General features: G+C 36.5%; 1 protein-coding gene across 1 annotated transcript in view; it reads right to left on the bottom strand.

Moving 5' to 3' along the window:
* The window catches only part of MED13 (mediator complex subunit 13), a 94,182-nt gene that overhangs the window by 48,483 nt on the left and 29,100 nt on the right, over window positions 1-16,599 (bottom strand). Inside the window, exons 6-9 of the mRNA XM_061142687.1 lie at window positions 15,988-16,182; window positions 15,269-15,431; window positions 14,966-15,076; window positions 3,616-4,299 (exon numbers count right to left, since the gene is read on the bottom strand). Of these exons, the coding sequence (XP_060998670.1) occupies window positions 3,616-4,299; window positions 14,966-15,076; window positions 15,269-15,431; window positions 15,988-16,182 (1,153 nt within the window). The remainder of the gene's footprint in view (window positions 1-3,615; window positions 4,300-14,965; window positions 15,077-15,268; window positions 15,432-15,987; window positions 16,183-16,599) is intronic.

The raw sequence follows: 16,599 nt of genomic DNA, 5'->3' as shown, positions 1-16,599 counted from the left end.
AATTATATATATATATATATATGTGTATGTATATGGAAAACAATTCACAGGATAGGCAGTCACTTGGGGACTAAAGAGAAGCCACAGTTTTGTTACGGTGGTCAAGGAAATACTTCCTGAGAAGGTAAATTTCGAGTTCGATGGAACAAAAAGGAGTGAGCAGTCCCCCCTCCCCCGCAGTCCCATAATGCAGTTTCTAAGACCCTGATGCTGGGAGGGATCGGGGGCAGGAGGAGAAGGGGACGACAGAGGATGAGATGGCTGGATGGCATCACCGACTTGATGGGCATGGGTTTGGGTAGACTCCGGGAGTTGGTGATGTACAGGGAGGCCTGGCGTGCTGCAATTCATGGGGTTGCAGAGTCGGACATGACTGAGCGACTGAACGGAACTGAACTGAAAGGCCTTGAGGAATGACCTTAACTTTCTGACAGAACAGCAAGAAAGCTGATGTGGTTAAGTCAGGAAGCAAATAGGAGAGTAGTAAATACAAGTGAAGAACCAGGTATACAGGAGACTGTGTAGAAACCTTACAGATGAGGAAAAGAGTATGGATTTTATTCTCATGTAAAGGGGAACTACTTGTTTCCAAGAGATCTGCTGACTAATTTAGTAACTAAGTTAGTTGTCTTCTATGATCATAAGGATATCCTAAAGTCCCTCAATTTCAAATTAATTTTAGTTTTTAAAAAAGTCATACTAGAATGCTTTTACAATTCAAACTGCTAGACAAAGCACACAGATATATCTATTAAAATAATAATCAAGGAACTTTAAAAGAAAATACATCTCTGTAGGGAAAATGAGAGGCTATAAATGGATCGGGCATTTTACTTTATCTCAGGGAAGCTCAAAAATCAATGAAACACAAGCAAAATGAAAAAAAAAAGAAAAAAAGACCAACGAAACACTGTAGAGAAAGTTCATAGCTTAGAATATGCAAGAGGGGGCTAAAGGCAAACCACATAAACAACAGGAGAGCCAAACTGCCTAAAAACCAAAGAAACCGCCTTTTATCTCTGGAAAAGAAATGAAAAAGCTGAAAATGGAGAAGCAGTGTTTCTTTTTAAAAATACCCATTTCTGAACTGAAGCACAGTTAATTCACAATGTTCTGTGGCTTTCAGGTGTACAGGGATTCTGCTTTGTGTGTGTGTGCATACATTCTTTCTCAGATTCATTTCTATCACAGGTTATTACAAGATACTGTAAGATAGTTCTCTGTGCTGTACCGCAGGTCTCTGTTGTTTACTTTATATATACTAGTATGGATATGTTAATTTCAAACTCCTAGTTTATCCCCCTCCTCTACACCCGTCCCAGTCCTGAAAAGGTTCCTTTTCTAAGAAAAACGAATAGATAACCTGCTGAAGGCACAAAGTTTAGGTATAAGGCCTCCCCGCCAAAACATCCCCTACCCCATTACCATAAAGCAAAGTGTCTGGAACTGACACACAACTGATACTGAAATATTTATTGAATGAGTAAGTCCTGCCAATTGACAAGGTTCTCTCTTTACACACAAATTTCTACTCAGCTCCTCTATTCCCTCATTCTAAAATGTGTAAGATGAGGAGCTTCCCTGGTAATCCAGAGGCTAAGACTCTGCACTTCCAATGCAGGGGACATGGGTTTGATCCCTGATCAGGGAACTAGGATCCCATATGCTGCAGAGCCAAAACAAATAAATAATAAAATGTGTAAGATGAAACAATAATATGATGAGAATCAGTATAGTAAAGAAAAAGACCAAAACACAGTACTTCTAAAGGGAAAAAAAAGTTAACAGGACATTTAACAACAGGGTGCTATTTTTTTTTAATTTAGAAATTAAAAACACATGAATAATAAATATTAAAACTCTAAGAAAAGAGCTAGGGGAAAAAAAAAAGAAAAGAGCTAGAAGTTGAGGAATCCCCTCAGAAAAACAAAATGAGAGAAAATATAAAAGTTCAAAATCTGAATTCTAGAAATTCCACAGAGAATGGAGGGAAAAATAGAGACATTATCCAAGAAAAAAGTTCCAGTGATGGGACAAAAGAAAAAAGACTTCAAACTAAACCAGCTCTCCTCAAAAGTTCAGTACAAGGAATGAATAAAAGATCACTACATATATATGTGTGCACGCGTGTGTGCGTGAGTGTATATACACACACACACATTCTTGTGAAATTTTAACATTCTAAGCAAAAGACCCTAAAATTTTCACTGACAACAGACAGAGAAGGAAGTGTAATCTCTGCACACTACTTGGCCTTGTATTGATAAATAGGTAGATAGCTTTAATGACTATAATAGTAAAACGAATATAATGGTTGGTTTTCACCTTTAAAAAAAACACACTAACTGATTCACTCTGGTGCACACCTGAAACTAACACGGCACTGTAATCGACCACACTCCAATCAGACACTAGGGGAAACCCCACTATGGATAAAAATGCAAAAACTTTGGGACAGACGATAATCAGAACAACAGAGAAAGTAAACGGGACCTGAAAATAAGACTATTTTTGCCCCAAAGTACATTATACATAATGTATACGTATGACATACTTTGTGGACAAAGAAGGCAGACCATAGAACAGAGGAAGATATCTGTAGTACATCTAACTAACACAAGATTAATAGCCAGAAGATACAAAGAATAAATCGGAGTGGGGGGGAGGTGAAAGACTAAAAATGGACTAAAAATTATATCCAAAGCATAATAACTAATATGAGATTAATAACCAGAATATGAAAGGAATAAATTGGGGGGAAAAAAGAAACTAGACTAAAATATAATATAAGTATAGGCCCATGAACACTTTCTAAGTGCTGCTTAACATTACTAGGAAACTGTAAAACATATAGTAAGACAATAATATGCCATTCTGCATGCAGCAGAATAGAAAATTAAAAGTCTCTTAATATTAAGTACTGAGGAAAATGTAGAATAGCTATTCTCATACTCTGCTGTTTGATGAGGGTATAAACTAGTATAGTTTAGAAAGTAATTTGGCAACAACCTTTAATGCTGAATATCAATATACCCCATGGCACAGCAATTCCACTTTTTGCTATATTCCCTAGAGGAATTCTTACAAGTGTAAAAGGAAATGTGTACAAAAAAATTCACTGCTACATCTTTTGTGAAAAACTGAAAATAATCAACATGCCATCTCAAGAAAGTAGATAACTGTGTAAATTTTGGCTAATATATTCATAACAAAGAAATACCAGAAAGCAAGTGAAATTAATTAACTAGAGCCACAAGTATAAAAACATGTATAGAAGTGATAAATACCAAATTCAGGACAGTGGAAGGAAGAATAGAGGAAAAATAATAGTATACAGTAGTGCTAATTGTATGTTAAATCCTTAAGTTGGCTGATGGACCAACTTAGTTGATGGACAAATGTTATTATTTTCTCCACTTTTATGTGACTAAAATATTTCATAATAAAGAGGTCCCCTGAGGAAAAAATACAGTAGAGAAATTATCCAAAATTAATACTCAACTACTGAAAGGATTTATTATTGTAAATCCAACCCTGAAACCATTCTGGCGCCTATTAAGAACTTACATCATTTCCACCCTTAAATTTTAATTGACTATTAAAAAAAATACATACTCTGTAACTGATGTTACACTTTCCTGTCCAAAAGGTCCAACTGGATCATCCTTGAATTTATCACTTGGAAGTTGAGGTGGTAAAAATTCTAAATCTTTTTTCTTTGGGACCTTGTAATACTTCCAGGCTATAGTAGCTTCATCTTCTTCCAAGTTTACTGCTGTACCAACATATATTGTAGGTTCTACAGCTTCCTGGAATTGAGCTGGGAAAGACTGGGATAAACTGTCTATCCCATCTTCCACTGGTTTAGAAGGAATCAAGGGATCCGGTGTTGGCATTTGATAAAAATGTTGACTTTGCGGAGTTGAGGGTGTTTTAGTCACTCCTTCATCAACCACATCACAGGGGTGAGGACTAAGTGGGGGTGGTTGAGGTGAATTTGCCATTTCAGTGCCATGCATTTGAGGAGTCTTTGCTACATCATTAGTTCGGATATTTGAAAATCTCACTTGACTATCTGGAGCAGATATCACAAGTCTTTGGCTGGCTGAATCTGTGTCCATGCCAATGTCATCGCTAACAGACACACGATGGTGAAAAGGAGTCAAGGGGCGTTTCTGTGGCTTTTCACTCTTCTCTTGCTTCTCACTGGTCTTGTGCTTCGGAAGTACTTGCTGCTGCTGACTTAGAGATGGCGCCTGTCCTTGTTGTCCAGGATTTCTAGGTTTGAGATTTTTGTGCCTGGGAAGTTAAAAGAAAGGTATATTTATAGCATAACTATTGTATCAAAGTATATAAGTTAACAGTATTAGAAATTTCAGATGTCATTTGTTTTTCACATATAATCCTAAAATTATTTAAGTTTACATAGGAAAATTCTGTTTAGTGGCCTAAAACTAAGACCATGCAGAAAGCTTCATAAAAGTCAATTCTCTCATGCTAATTTAATATGTGATCAGATAGGCAAAGATGATTTGCCTTACATAATTTAAGTATCTCAGTATCTGAATATAGAGATAAGATTCTAGTTAAGATAAAAAGGTATAAAATGTACTCAAATGTATCCATTTAACCCTCTCCACTGAGGGAACATACTGAGATACACTTCTGTGCAGTCTAGGACCTGTATACAGGAGGGCAAAAAAGCATGAAAAGTTAAAACTGCAGTTACGCCGAAATGACACAAGAGAAACCCATCGTTATCATGACACCAAAATCAAAGACACTGTACGAAAAGGAAATCACAGAACAAAACTCTTTAAGGAAACACATGTATTTGGTGATCACATGGTTGTAAATATTTGTCAGAACTCAAAACTGCCCACCTGAGAAGGGTGAGTGTTACTCTATTAAAATTATACCTCAATAAATTTCACTTTAAAAATGTAAAAAAAAAAAAAAAAAAAACAAGAACACAGATGTAAATCAGTAACAAAAGATAAGCAATTGAGAAATTCATAAATTAAGAACACATCATAATCAAATGGGATTTGCACCATGAATGTAAGGTGTAACATTCACAAGAAAAAAAAAAGTATTGTTCATCATATTAACAGAATAAAACAGAAAACTATATGATTATCTCAATAAATATAGAAAAAACGTGACAAAATTCAATACTTATTTATATAAAAAGATTCAACTAGCAAGTACTAGGACTTAATCCAATAAAGTTCAGTTCAGTCACTCAGTTGTGTCCGACATTTTGTGACCCCGTGGACTGCAGCACGCCAGGCCTCCCTGTCCATCACCAACTTACGGAGTTTACTCAAACTCATGTCCATTGAGTCAGTGATGCCATCCAACCATCTCATCCTCTGTCGTCCCCTTCTCTTCCCGCCTTCAATCTGTCCCAGAATCAGGGTCTTTTCCAGTGAGTCAGTTCTTCACATCAGGTGGCCAAAGTACTGGAATTTCAGCTTCAGCATCAGTCCTTCCAATGAACACTCAGAACTGATTTCCCTTAGGATGGACTGGCTGGATCCCTGTGCTGTCCAAGGGACTCTCAAGAGTCTTCTCCAACAACATAGTTCAAAGAATCAATTCTTTGGCGCTCAGCTTTCTTTATGGTCCAGCTCTCACCTTCATACATGATCACTGGGAAAACCATAGCTTTCACTAGAATGGACCTCTGTTGGCCAAGTAATGTCTCTGTTTTTTAATATGCTGTCTAGGTTGGTCACAACTTTTCTTCAAAGGAGCAAGCGTCTTTTAATTTCATGGCTGCAGTCACATCTGCAGTGATCTTGGAGCCCCCCAGAATAGAGTCTGTCACTATTTCCTCTGTTTCCCCATCTATTTGGCATGAAGTGATGGCACTAGATGCCATGATATTAGTTTTCTGAATGTTGAGCTTTAAGCCAACTTTTTCCACTCTTATCAAGAGGCTCTTTAGTTCTTCACTTTCTACCATAAGGGTGGTATCATCTGCATATCTGAGGTTATTGATATTTCTTCCAGCAATCTTCATTCCAGCTTGTGCTTCCTCCACCCCAGCGTTTCTCATGATGTACTCTGCATATGTTAAATAAGGAAGGTGACAATATACGGCCTTGACGTACTCCTTTCCCTATTTGGAACACGTCTGTTGTTCCATGTCCAGTTCTAACTGTTGCTTCTTGACCTGCAAACAGATTTCTCAGGAGGCAGGTCAGGTGGTCTGATATTCCCATCTCTTGAAGAATTTTTCACAGTTTATTGTGATCCACACAGTCAAAGGCTCTGGCATAGTCAATAAAGCAGAAGTAGAGGTTTTTTAAGAATTCACTTGCTTTTTCGATGATCGAACAGATGTTGGCAATTTGATCTCTGGTTCCTCTGCCTTTTCTAAAACCAGCTTGAACATCTGGAAGTTCACGGTTCATGTACTGTTGAAGCCTGGCTTGGAGAATATTGAGTATTACTTTACTAGCATGTGAGATGAGTGCAACTGTGCGGAGTTTGAGCATTCTTTGCATTGCCTTTCTTTGGGATTGGAATTTGAAAACTGACCTTTTCCAGTCCTGTGGCCACTGCTGAGTTTTCCAAATTTCCTGGCATATTGAATGCAACATTTGCACAGCATCATCTTTTAGGATTTGAAATAGCTCAACTGGAATTCCATCACCTCCACCAGCTTTGCTCATAGTGATGCTTCCCAGGCGCACTTGACTTCACATTCCAGGATGTCTGGCTCTCTAAGTGAGTGATCTTACTATCGTGATTATCTGGGTCATGAAGATCTTTTTTTGTATAGTTCTTCTGTGTATTCTTGCCACCTCTTCTTAATATCTTCTGCTTCTGTTAGGTCCATACCATTTCTGTCCTTTATTGTGCCCATTTTTGCATGAAATGTTCCCTTGGTATCTCTAATTTTCTTGAAGAGATCTCTAGTCTTTCCCATTCTATTGTTTTCCTCTATTTCTTGGCATTAATCACTGAGGCAGGCTTTCTTATCTCTCCTTGCTATTCTTTGGAACTCTGCATTCAAATGGGTATATCTTTCCTTTTCTCCTTTGCCTCTAGCTTCTCTTCTTTTCACAGCTGTTTCTAAGTCCTCCTCAAACAACCATTTTGCCTTTTTGTATTTCTTTTTCTTAGGGATGGTCTTGATCCCTGTCTCCTGTACAATGTCACAAACCTCTGTCCATAGTTCAGGCACTCTATCAGAGCTAATCCCTTAAATCTATTTCTCACTTCCACTGTATAATCGTAAGGGATGTGATTTAGGTCATACCTGAATGGTCTAGTGGTTTTCCCTACTTTCTTCATTTTAAGTCTAATTTGGCAATAAGGAGATCATGATCTGAGCCACAGTCAGCTCCCGGTCTTGTTTTTGCTGACCGTATAGAGCTTCTCCATCATTGGCTGCAAAGAACATAATCAATCTAATTTCGGTATTGACCATATGGTGATGTCCATGTGTAGAGTCGTCTCTTGTGTTGTTGGAAGAGGGTGTTTGCTATGACCAGTGCGTTCTCTTGGCAAAACTCTACTAGCCTTTGCCCTGCTTCATTCTGTACTCCAAGGCCAAATTTGCCTGTTACTCCAGGTGTTTCTCAACTTAAGAGTCCCCTATAATGAAAAGGACATCTTTTTTGGGTGTTAGTTCTAGAAGATCTTGTAGGTCTTCAAGGAACTGTTCAACTTCAGCGTTACTGGTTGGGGCATAGACTTGGATTACTGTGATATTGAATGGTTTGCCTTGGAAACAGAGATCATTCCGTCATTTTTGAGATTGCATCCAAGTACTACATTTCAGACTCTTTTGTTGACTATGATGGCTACTCCATTTCTTCTAAGGGATTCTTGCCCACAGTAGTAGCTATAATGGTCATCTGAGTAAAATTCACCCATTCCAGCCCATTTTAGTTCGCTGATTCCTAAAATGTCGACGTTCACTCTTGCCATCTCATGTTTGACCACTTCTAGTTTGCCTTGATTCATGGACCGGACATTCCAGGTTCCTATGCAATATTGCTCTTCACAGCATCAAACTTACTCCCATCACCAGTCACATCCACAACTGGGTGTTGTTTTTGCTTTGGCTCTGTCTCTTCATTCTTTCTAGAGTTATTTCTCCATTGATCTCCAGTAGTATGTTAGGTACCTACTGACCTGGGGAGTTCATCCCTCAGTGTCCTACCTTTTTGCCTTTTCATGCTGTTCATGGGGTTCTCAAGGCAAGAATACTGAAGTGGTTTGCCATTCCCTTCTCCAGTGGACCATGTTTTGTCAGAACTCTCTAATCCAATAAAAAAACATCTATTAAAAAACTCCTGGAGAAGGAAATGGCAACCCACTCCAGTATTCTTGCCTGGAGAACCCCACATGTGACCATGTGACCATGGGGTCATAAGACTCAGACATGACTTAGTGACTAAACTACAACTACTGTTAAAAAAAATAACAATATCATACTTAATGATGAAAGACTAAATATTTCTCCCTAAGACTAGGAACAAAACAAGAATATTAGCTCTCAACATTTCAACAATTTTATTGAAAGTTTTAGCCAACTCAGTAAGTCAAGGAAAAAAAAAAGATTTCAAAAGAAGGAAAACTGTCTTTATTCACAGAACACATGATTAGAACTTTACAATGAAGGCATGAGGCTGATCACCACCTTCTCAATCTTAGCATTATTAAAAGTGGGACAACCAGCACGTCTCTTCTGATGTGACACCATACAAAGCAACACAACACTACCCACGAGATATTCTCACCAAAAATATTAAACCTGAATCTAACTAAGCCTCTAAATCAGCAGTGCCCAAAATAATTTTCTGTGATGACGATGACAGAAATGTTCTTTATGTGGCTGCTGATTTGAAATGATACTTACGCAATGGAGGGGTTAAACTTTTTAATTTTATTTAAAACCAGTACTTTAAATTTAAATAGCCACTCATGGTTACAAACATAGCTAGCTAGTATTGGAGGGCATGGCTCTAGAGCTACCTTCCATTTTCAAAAATACAAGGAATAAAGAACAAGTTAAAATACACAACACATTGAGAAAATTTGTAATGTGGGACATTCTATAGAACAGCTTATCTAGTTTCTCCAACCAAGTCAATGTCATCAAGGGGGGAAGAGAACTAAAAGAGAGACCTGGAAAACTTAATAATCAATTCTACATTCCTTGTTTGAATCCTGGAAGTCAAACCAAACACAAAAAAATATTTATGATACAAATCTGAATAAAGTATCAGATGATACCAATAAAATGCTGTTTCTTTTATCAGATATGATAATGGAATTATGTAAGAAAATATTGACTTTTTTTAAGAGTTGCATGCTAAAGTAGGAGTGAAATGAAGATGCTTAAGATATGCTTTAAAAACCTTCAGTAAGAGTGCAGCTTTGAGGACTAGACAAATAAAGCATTATATCAACAGTATTATAGAGTACTATGAACTTGAAAAAACAGAGTGGAAACTATATATGCTGACAAGGAAAGATATCTAGGATAACTGTTTTTCTAAAAAGCAAGTTAGAGAACAGTATACAGAGCATGATTCCTTTTGTGGAAATGAAAGCAAGCAGGCAGATCTACATACATACATAAGAAGGAGAACTTGTCATTTTAATTTTTATATTCATGTGCATTATTTAATTTTTAAAATAGCATTTACAATTTTAATAAAATTATTGGCTATTAAAAAATAAACAATAATTCCCATCCAATGTTAAGAATAACCCCTTCTCTACCCATCCCCTCTTTGAATATTTTCAACAACAAGGACCATATTACCTTATGAGGAAATGCATTCCATCATCAAATAGCTCTAGTTGTTAGAAAATTATACTGAAATAGAAACTTGTCTTTTCTATGTCAGACATTCATATATATATATGTGTGTGTGTGTGTGTGTATATACGCATTTTTCCTATACCGAGGTATTAGCCTTATATTGAACTCTATTTCTAAAGCTGTCCTGCCCAAGAATGGTATCCAAAGCCACACATGGCTTGTAATGTAAAACATACTTTAATTTTTAAAGACATTTATGAAAGAATGTCAACTATCTAAATTTTTTTTTTTGCTTTCCAAAATACAGTTGATTTCTATAAAAGTATTTTACTCTTGTTAATTTGTACTGGGCTTATTATTTTTTTAATAAACTAAGCAGTGTTTTAAAATTTCTCTAAAATTATATAAACAGACATGTACTTTACTCTTTTGCAACCCCATAAACTAAATAACCCACTAGGTTCCTCTGTTCATGGAATTTCCCAGGCAAGAATCCTAGAATGGGTTGCCATTTCCTTCTCCAGGAGATCGTCCCAATTCAGGGACTGAATTCACATCTCCTGTATTGGGAGGTGGACTCTTTACCACTAAGCCACCGGGGAAGCTCCATAAACAGACATAACCCATATAAATAAAAGCACATACAGAGCCCCTTTAACTTTTAAGAGTATAAATGAGTTCTGAAACCAAAAGTTTAAGAATTCAACAAGTTATACAAGGCACTAAGGAGAGAAACAATCTCTAATAATCTAAGGTGTTCCAACACAAGGGATACAAAAAGTATCCTTCTGTAAGTCTAAGAAATTATTAATCTGAGCTATGTAAGAACAGCAGTGGCTCTCCAAAACTTTGGTAACATCAAATCATAGTCCCTTTCTTCTATATAGACCTTCGCCTAAAAAGTCTAATCTTTAGAGACAAGTGAAGATCACACTAGAAGTCAACAAAGGGGAAATCTTTCTAAAAAAGAAGCTGTCCTGAATGTACAATCCAACAAAATGACTCCTTTAGATTATGCTTCCTATTAACTGAAGTTCCTAGTATTTCAGTGTTAATATCTAAAATAATTGCATCATTTTCTACTTACGTAGCTTGCTAAACTCTAATTTTCTTATGAACATTCCACCAGACTAAAGCCTAATAACCATAAATGTGCAATTTTTAATCTAATAACCGAAAAAAATGCCAACTAAAACAATTTTATGTTTCTCATATGTTTTATGTTTTAGTATAATGGGAAAAAAATAATTTTAAGGGCAGTTCTCAGATCAGTGAAAGCACCAAAAAAAACCCAATACCTTTGTATGTAAAAAGTGGAAGTAAAACTGGTAGAGTCTTTCTGAAGTCAAAATAAAAGTATTTAAAAGGTCCCCTCACCCACAACTGTCTATCACATCAGCCACCTAATTTTATTTCCTTCTTAGCACTCATCACTCAGTAATTTTAGAAGATCAAGAATTATTTTTGAAAACAAATTAATTATCTGCCCCACTCCCGTTAGCATGCAGGCTTCGTAAGAGAAGCCCTGTTCACTAATGTATCCTGAGCCCTGGACATCATCTATCATTAAGTGAGTGTTTAAAAAAAAAAAGACCTAGCAAGTAACTGATAGTCACAAAAGTGTTATTTTATTTTTAAAAAGTTAAACACAAGCTAAAAACTTTTGGAAACAACCTATTTGCCCATCAATCCCAGAATGATTAAAAACACTATGATAGCTGTATTCAGTAGAATATCAAGAAGTTTTTTAAAACAATAAAGCAGATTCACAAGAAACTAGAATGAAGAGATTGAAGGCACATTAAGTGAAAAAATAAAGCTAAATACATCTGTATTATGTTTCTGTGTTGGGAGGAAAAACACATATACACACAAAATTACACACACACACACAAAAGAATAGTACCTAACTGGCAAGTAATTATTTCTAGTGAGAAAAGAGTAGGATGTGGAAAGAGGGAGCGGTCAAGGGATACTTCAGCTTTATTTGTATAATTTAAATTTTTTAAAATCACATATACTCATGCAAACTGCTTATATAACGATGCAACTTTTTTTTCAAATCAATTTCCAAGAGACGGGTCCAGTCCTATCTTTCACAGAGTTAACTTACTATAAAGAATCATTTACAAAAAAAAAAAGAAACACTTAGGAAAATGCGGTAACAAAGAAAGTAGTAACAGCAGGGAGCTTCAATCACTTCTATGACTGAAAGGACAATAAGATGATGTAGTCCCATCAGATCACAATAGTCTGGGAAGATGCTAGAACCACAGCAGCAACTACCTAACGGTAACTGGGACCAGCGAAGAACCAGCTGATAAAGGGACACAGCTATTGCTGGAGCTGGCTCAAAAAGGGGTGGGGAAATACCCTGGTTTCTTCCAAGCTTAAGATTATAACTAATCTTCTGTTAGTGCCTCCAATTAGTCAACTCCAAAAAACAAGTGAGCCTAACCAATCGTCATGCTGTACATCTTAAAATCATACAGTATCACTGTCAATTCTATCACAATAAAATTGGGAGGGGAAACCAACAAAACATGTTGAAAGCAAGGAAGCCTACGAAATGTAATTCCCTGCAATACAAAATAGAGCAGGGAAAAGATACAGATAGATGTGATAATAAGCTGGCTGACTGGCACAGTCAGTTATCAGTGTAATATGCCCTACTTCCTACATTCTATGGCAGGAGAGGACTCACACATATGGTGACTCAAAGTCTGCTTCAAGCCTTACTTAAGTGAAAAAGAACCAGAGTGGGGGGAGGGGCAGGGATACAGCAGGAATCTAAAGTACAAAATGCAATAGTAAAAAAGTAAATGATTAGAAACACTATTTACTAGGAGGGTAAAATTACCAAAGTTAGTTAAATACACAGATTATATGAAATTTCACCATATGAAATCTCTGTATTCCGGAGGAATTTCTGGAAATCTGAGACAAAGTGTGTCTTTAAAAATAAAAGTTTAACTTAGAGACCAAGAATTAAAACTACGTTTACCAATGTGCACTTTGAGTGTCAATCTTTCAAAAAGAATAAAGCAAAGCCTAAAACTAAACTGAAAACTAAACTGAACTAAACTAAGCCTAAAACTAAAACAGAAGAGCTGTTATCAAATCATGCCAATACAGGGAAAGAAGAGCCTAATTTCATTTAAGCATTCTATTGGTCCTAGACCAGGGATTAGCTAACTTTTTCCGTAAAGGACCAGACAGTAAATACTTTAGGCTCTAGGAGTTTTACAGTCTCTCCTGTAACTAATCAACTCTGTAAAAGCAGCCACAGTTAGTACATGGATGAACAGATGTGGTTCTGTCCCAATAAATTCTTATTTATGGATACAAAAATTTGAATTTCACATAACTTTCACAAAATATTTTCTATTTCTTTTTCAAATATATAAAACTGAAACCATTTCAGCTCACAGGCCATACCGAACACATGAGCCAGATTTGGCCAAGAGATCAGTTTGCCAACCCCTGGTCTCAGACAAATAATGCACTGAATCCCTACATTTCAAAACTAAGTTTGATTTTTCCTTCCAAGGTGAGTATGTCTTTTAACTATTTTAAACTATTAAACAGGAACTAATCTTATCTATATTTTTAATCCAATCTGTCGACAACAGAGGCGCATTTTTTTTGTTGTTCGCCCCCATCCCAACCTGCCCTCCCAACCTGGGGCTTCCTTGATGGCTTAGGGGGTGAAGAATCTACCTGCATGCAGTGCAGGAGACACAGGTTCCAACCGTCCCTGGGTCGGAAAGATCCCCTGGAGGAGGAAATGGCAACCCACTCTAGTATTCTTGCCTGGAAAATTTCATAAAGGAACCTGGCAGACTCATACATAGTCCATGGAATTGCAAAAGAGTCAGACATGACTGAGCACACGGCCCACCTCCATCCCACCTCCAGCATAGATGGATTTATTCAGGGTAAGCAGAGAACGGCAATATGGGGTCTACAAACACGGTGAGCAAAGAGTGAGTTCCCTGTATGGCAAGGGAAGGCCAACACTTTGATAGAGGAATAAAAGATGATGGGAGGGTTATAGTAAACAGAGGCCATGTTTTTTCATTGGCCTCGTCCTTGCTAGGAAAGGAGATGAGTGTTTCTTCTTTCTGTTGTGCTCTGTGATTGTGAGAGCTCCCCCCAATCTGGCCAGAGGCAAGTTTTTAACAAGGTTGACAAATATTTTAAAAGTGTAGTCTTTAACCCAAAGAAATCTATATAAATATAAATTTAATCTATGCAAAAACACATCAGAACACTTGAGGGGGTGTCACTGTACTCAAAGCTAATATAAGAAAAACCCTGACCCTAACCTGCATGCCTCCTTCCCTCCAGCTCACAACCATGAGAAGAAGAGGTGGGTGGTCAACTATTCATTCACAAGTCCTGGTTAGAGGTGTCAGTGCCACTATTTGTTTACTCATCTGCAAAAGCATATGATCTACCTTTAATCTGTAGACTAAAATAATAAACTCTTGGCAATACAATCTGCATGCCTGTGATAAACAAACCTCATCAAAGTCCCTAAAGAATTCCAAGTACATTCATTTTTCTACTGACCTTTCAATCAATACAGTCTATTAAAAAGCTTGCATTTTACAGCTTTGGTCCCTTGTAGAATCTTATTTTCTGAATTTTAGTTCAGCATTTCACCTACAGCTTGACCAAAGGGATGTTATAAGAAACTGCTGCACAAACCCCAATATTGTATTTACTATAAAAAAGATTGAGAAAAATTTTATCTAGTATATCATGCATCATCTTTTTTTATGAGGACCCTTGGGAGAAATTTCTCAAGCACAGTGCCATTTATGAACACTTTTCTCAAGAGATTTGTGTTCCTCTTACCTTATAGATACTGTATATTCCATAATTCAGTATAAAATTCTTTTAGGCTGTGAATTCAAGCTTTCACAGTCCAGTTCTGGTAACTGTAAGAATCTATGACATACATTTGTATGTACTTCTATAATTAGCTCCATATTACTGAATTTTTATTTTCCTCAATTTTTTTTCTTTTGGGAAAAATCCTGACACTGTGTTTATATATTTTTAACTCAAACAAAGTGGGGCGTAAGTATGCAATGGCATAAGAAACTACCACACACATATATGTTCTAACTAACACCATTCAACCGGGGGAAAAAAAATACTTACCTCAAACAGCTGCAATTTGTTCTTTGTGTGGCTTCAACAAAATCCCAGGATGCCACTTTATCAGCTGTCTCTTCTTCACACAGACCACCTGATGAAGCCGAATACTTCCTCCTAAGATTTGAAATTATATAATGTTTAGAATTCATAAAAATTTTTGTAAATTTGAATTAAGCATTAACATTGACGTTTTAAATCAATTTTTTTGTATTAAAATCTTATGAATGAGCACTTACACTTTCAAATCTCTTATCTACAAGTAACTACCAACATGCAATTTTTAAACTTGAAGATGAAAATACATACTTGTTCTGTGCTCTGTTCATATTACATTCTTGCCAAACTCTATCCACCACATGATTTGCTAATTTTCTGGGTATCTTCCCACCATGATGGCTAGTACTATCTGAGCTGAAGCCATCAGATACTGAAGAAAATTTGATCCACTTCTGGGCAGACTGAGGATCAACTGAAAACAAAAAACAAATTGATTGTAGGAGAATAAAGGCAGGTTTAAAAGAGTATTACTCTGTTTTCTGTTTTTTTGATTTCTCATACAACTTGCTCCAGCTATCTGGTAAGCCTACTTACATTTTAAGTAAAAAAAGCAGGTCAGTTTACTTAAAATACAGAAAGCAAAAAAATTTGAACAGGAGATGGGAACTGATGGTAGTATCATATTAATGTTAATTTCCTGACTTGGAAGACTAAATGGCTGTCATATAGAAGACAGTCCTTAATTTGGGGAAACAGACTTAGTGCTTAGGCGTAATGAGGCATCATGTCTGCAGCTTGTTCTCAAATGGTTCAGAAAAAGACCCATGATAAGGAATGTATGCACAGAGAGAGGGTGATGGAGCAAATATTAACAATTTGGGAATCTGAATGAGTAGAGCTTTTTATACTGTACTTGGCAAACACTTCAGTAAGTGTGAAATTATTTCAAAATAATTATTTTTCAGTGTTTATTATATTTAAGAGAACAGATTTACCACTAGAGCTAATGAAACAGATTAGTACAACACCTGTTTGGACTTCCTCAGGAGATGTAGGTGGTGTAAGAGTAACCGAAGACATAGCAGGATCTCTTGTGGAAGCAGGCACTTGGTGGACACCCAAGCAAGAAGCTGAACAGTGAGAGGATCCCACAGAGCTAGGAGTAGGAATGTCTGACTGAGGGACTAGAACAAAGCATGCTGGGTAGATCATTCGGACACCAGCTAAAAGGGGGGGAAAAGAGGAAAATCAATTACCTTTGGGTTTGTAGTAGGATTTGTTTCACTCAAAAGTGCAATAATGGAAAAGCAGATACTAAATGATCACATTTGTTAAAATAAAAATACATTAAATATAAAATAAAAATACATTTAGTATATTTTTATAAATATACACTCTTTCTGGTAAAATGTTTTTCTGAAAGAAACCACAAGAAGCTGGTGGTAGTGGTCACCTTTCAAGAGAGAGACTTAGAAGAAAGCAGCTTTCTCGTTTCACTTTTGGATTTTCTAACCATGAATGTGTATTACTGAAAAAAAAAACTTTATTTCCAAATTTGATCAAATTTATTTTAAAACTTTAACAAAGGTAACTGGCACTAGAATTATGGACCTTATATTTTCTTCTTTATATATCTCTAT

Source organism: Dama dama, chromosome 5, assembly GCF_033118175.1.
Source record: "Dama dama isolate Ldn47 chromosome 5, ASM3311817v1, whole genome shotgun sequence".
Classification (NCBI taxonomy): Eukaryota; Metazoa; Chordata; class Mammalia; order Artiodactyla; family Cervidae; genus Dama; species Dama dama.
The sequence above is the reverse complement of the archived record's forward strand: the minus strand, read 5'-3'. Positions and strand labels throughout refer to the sequence as shown.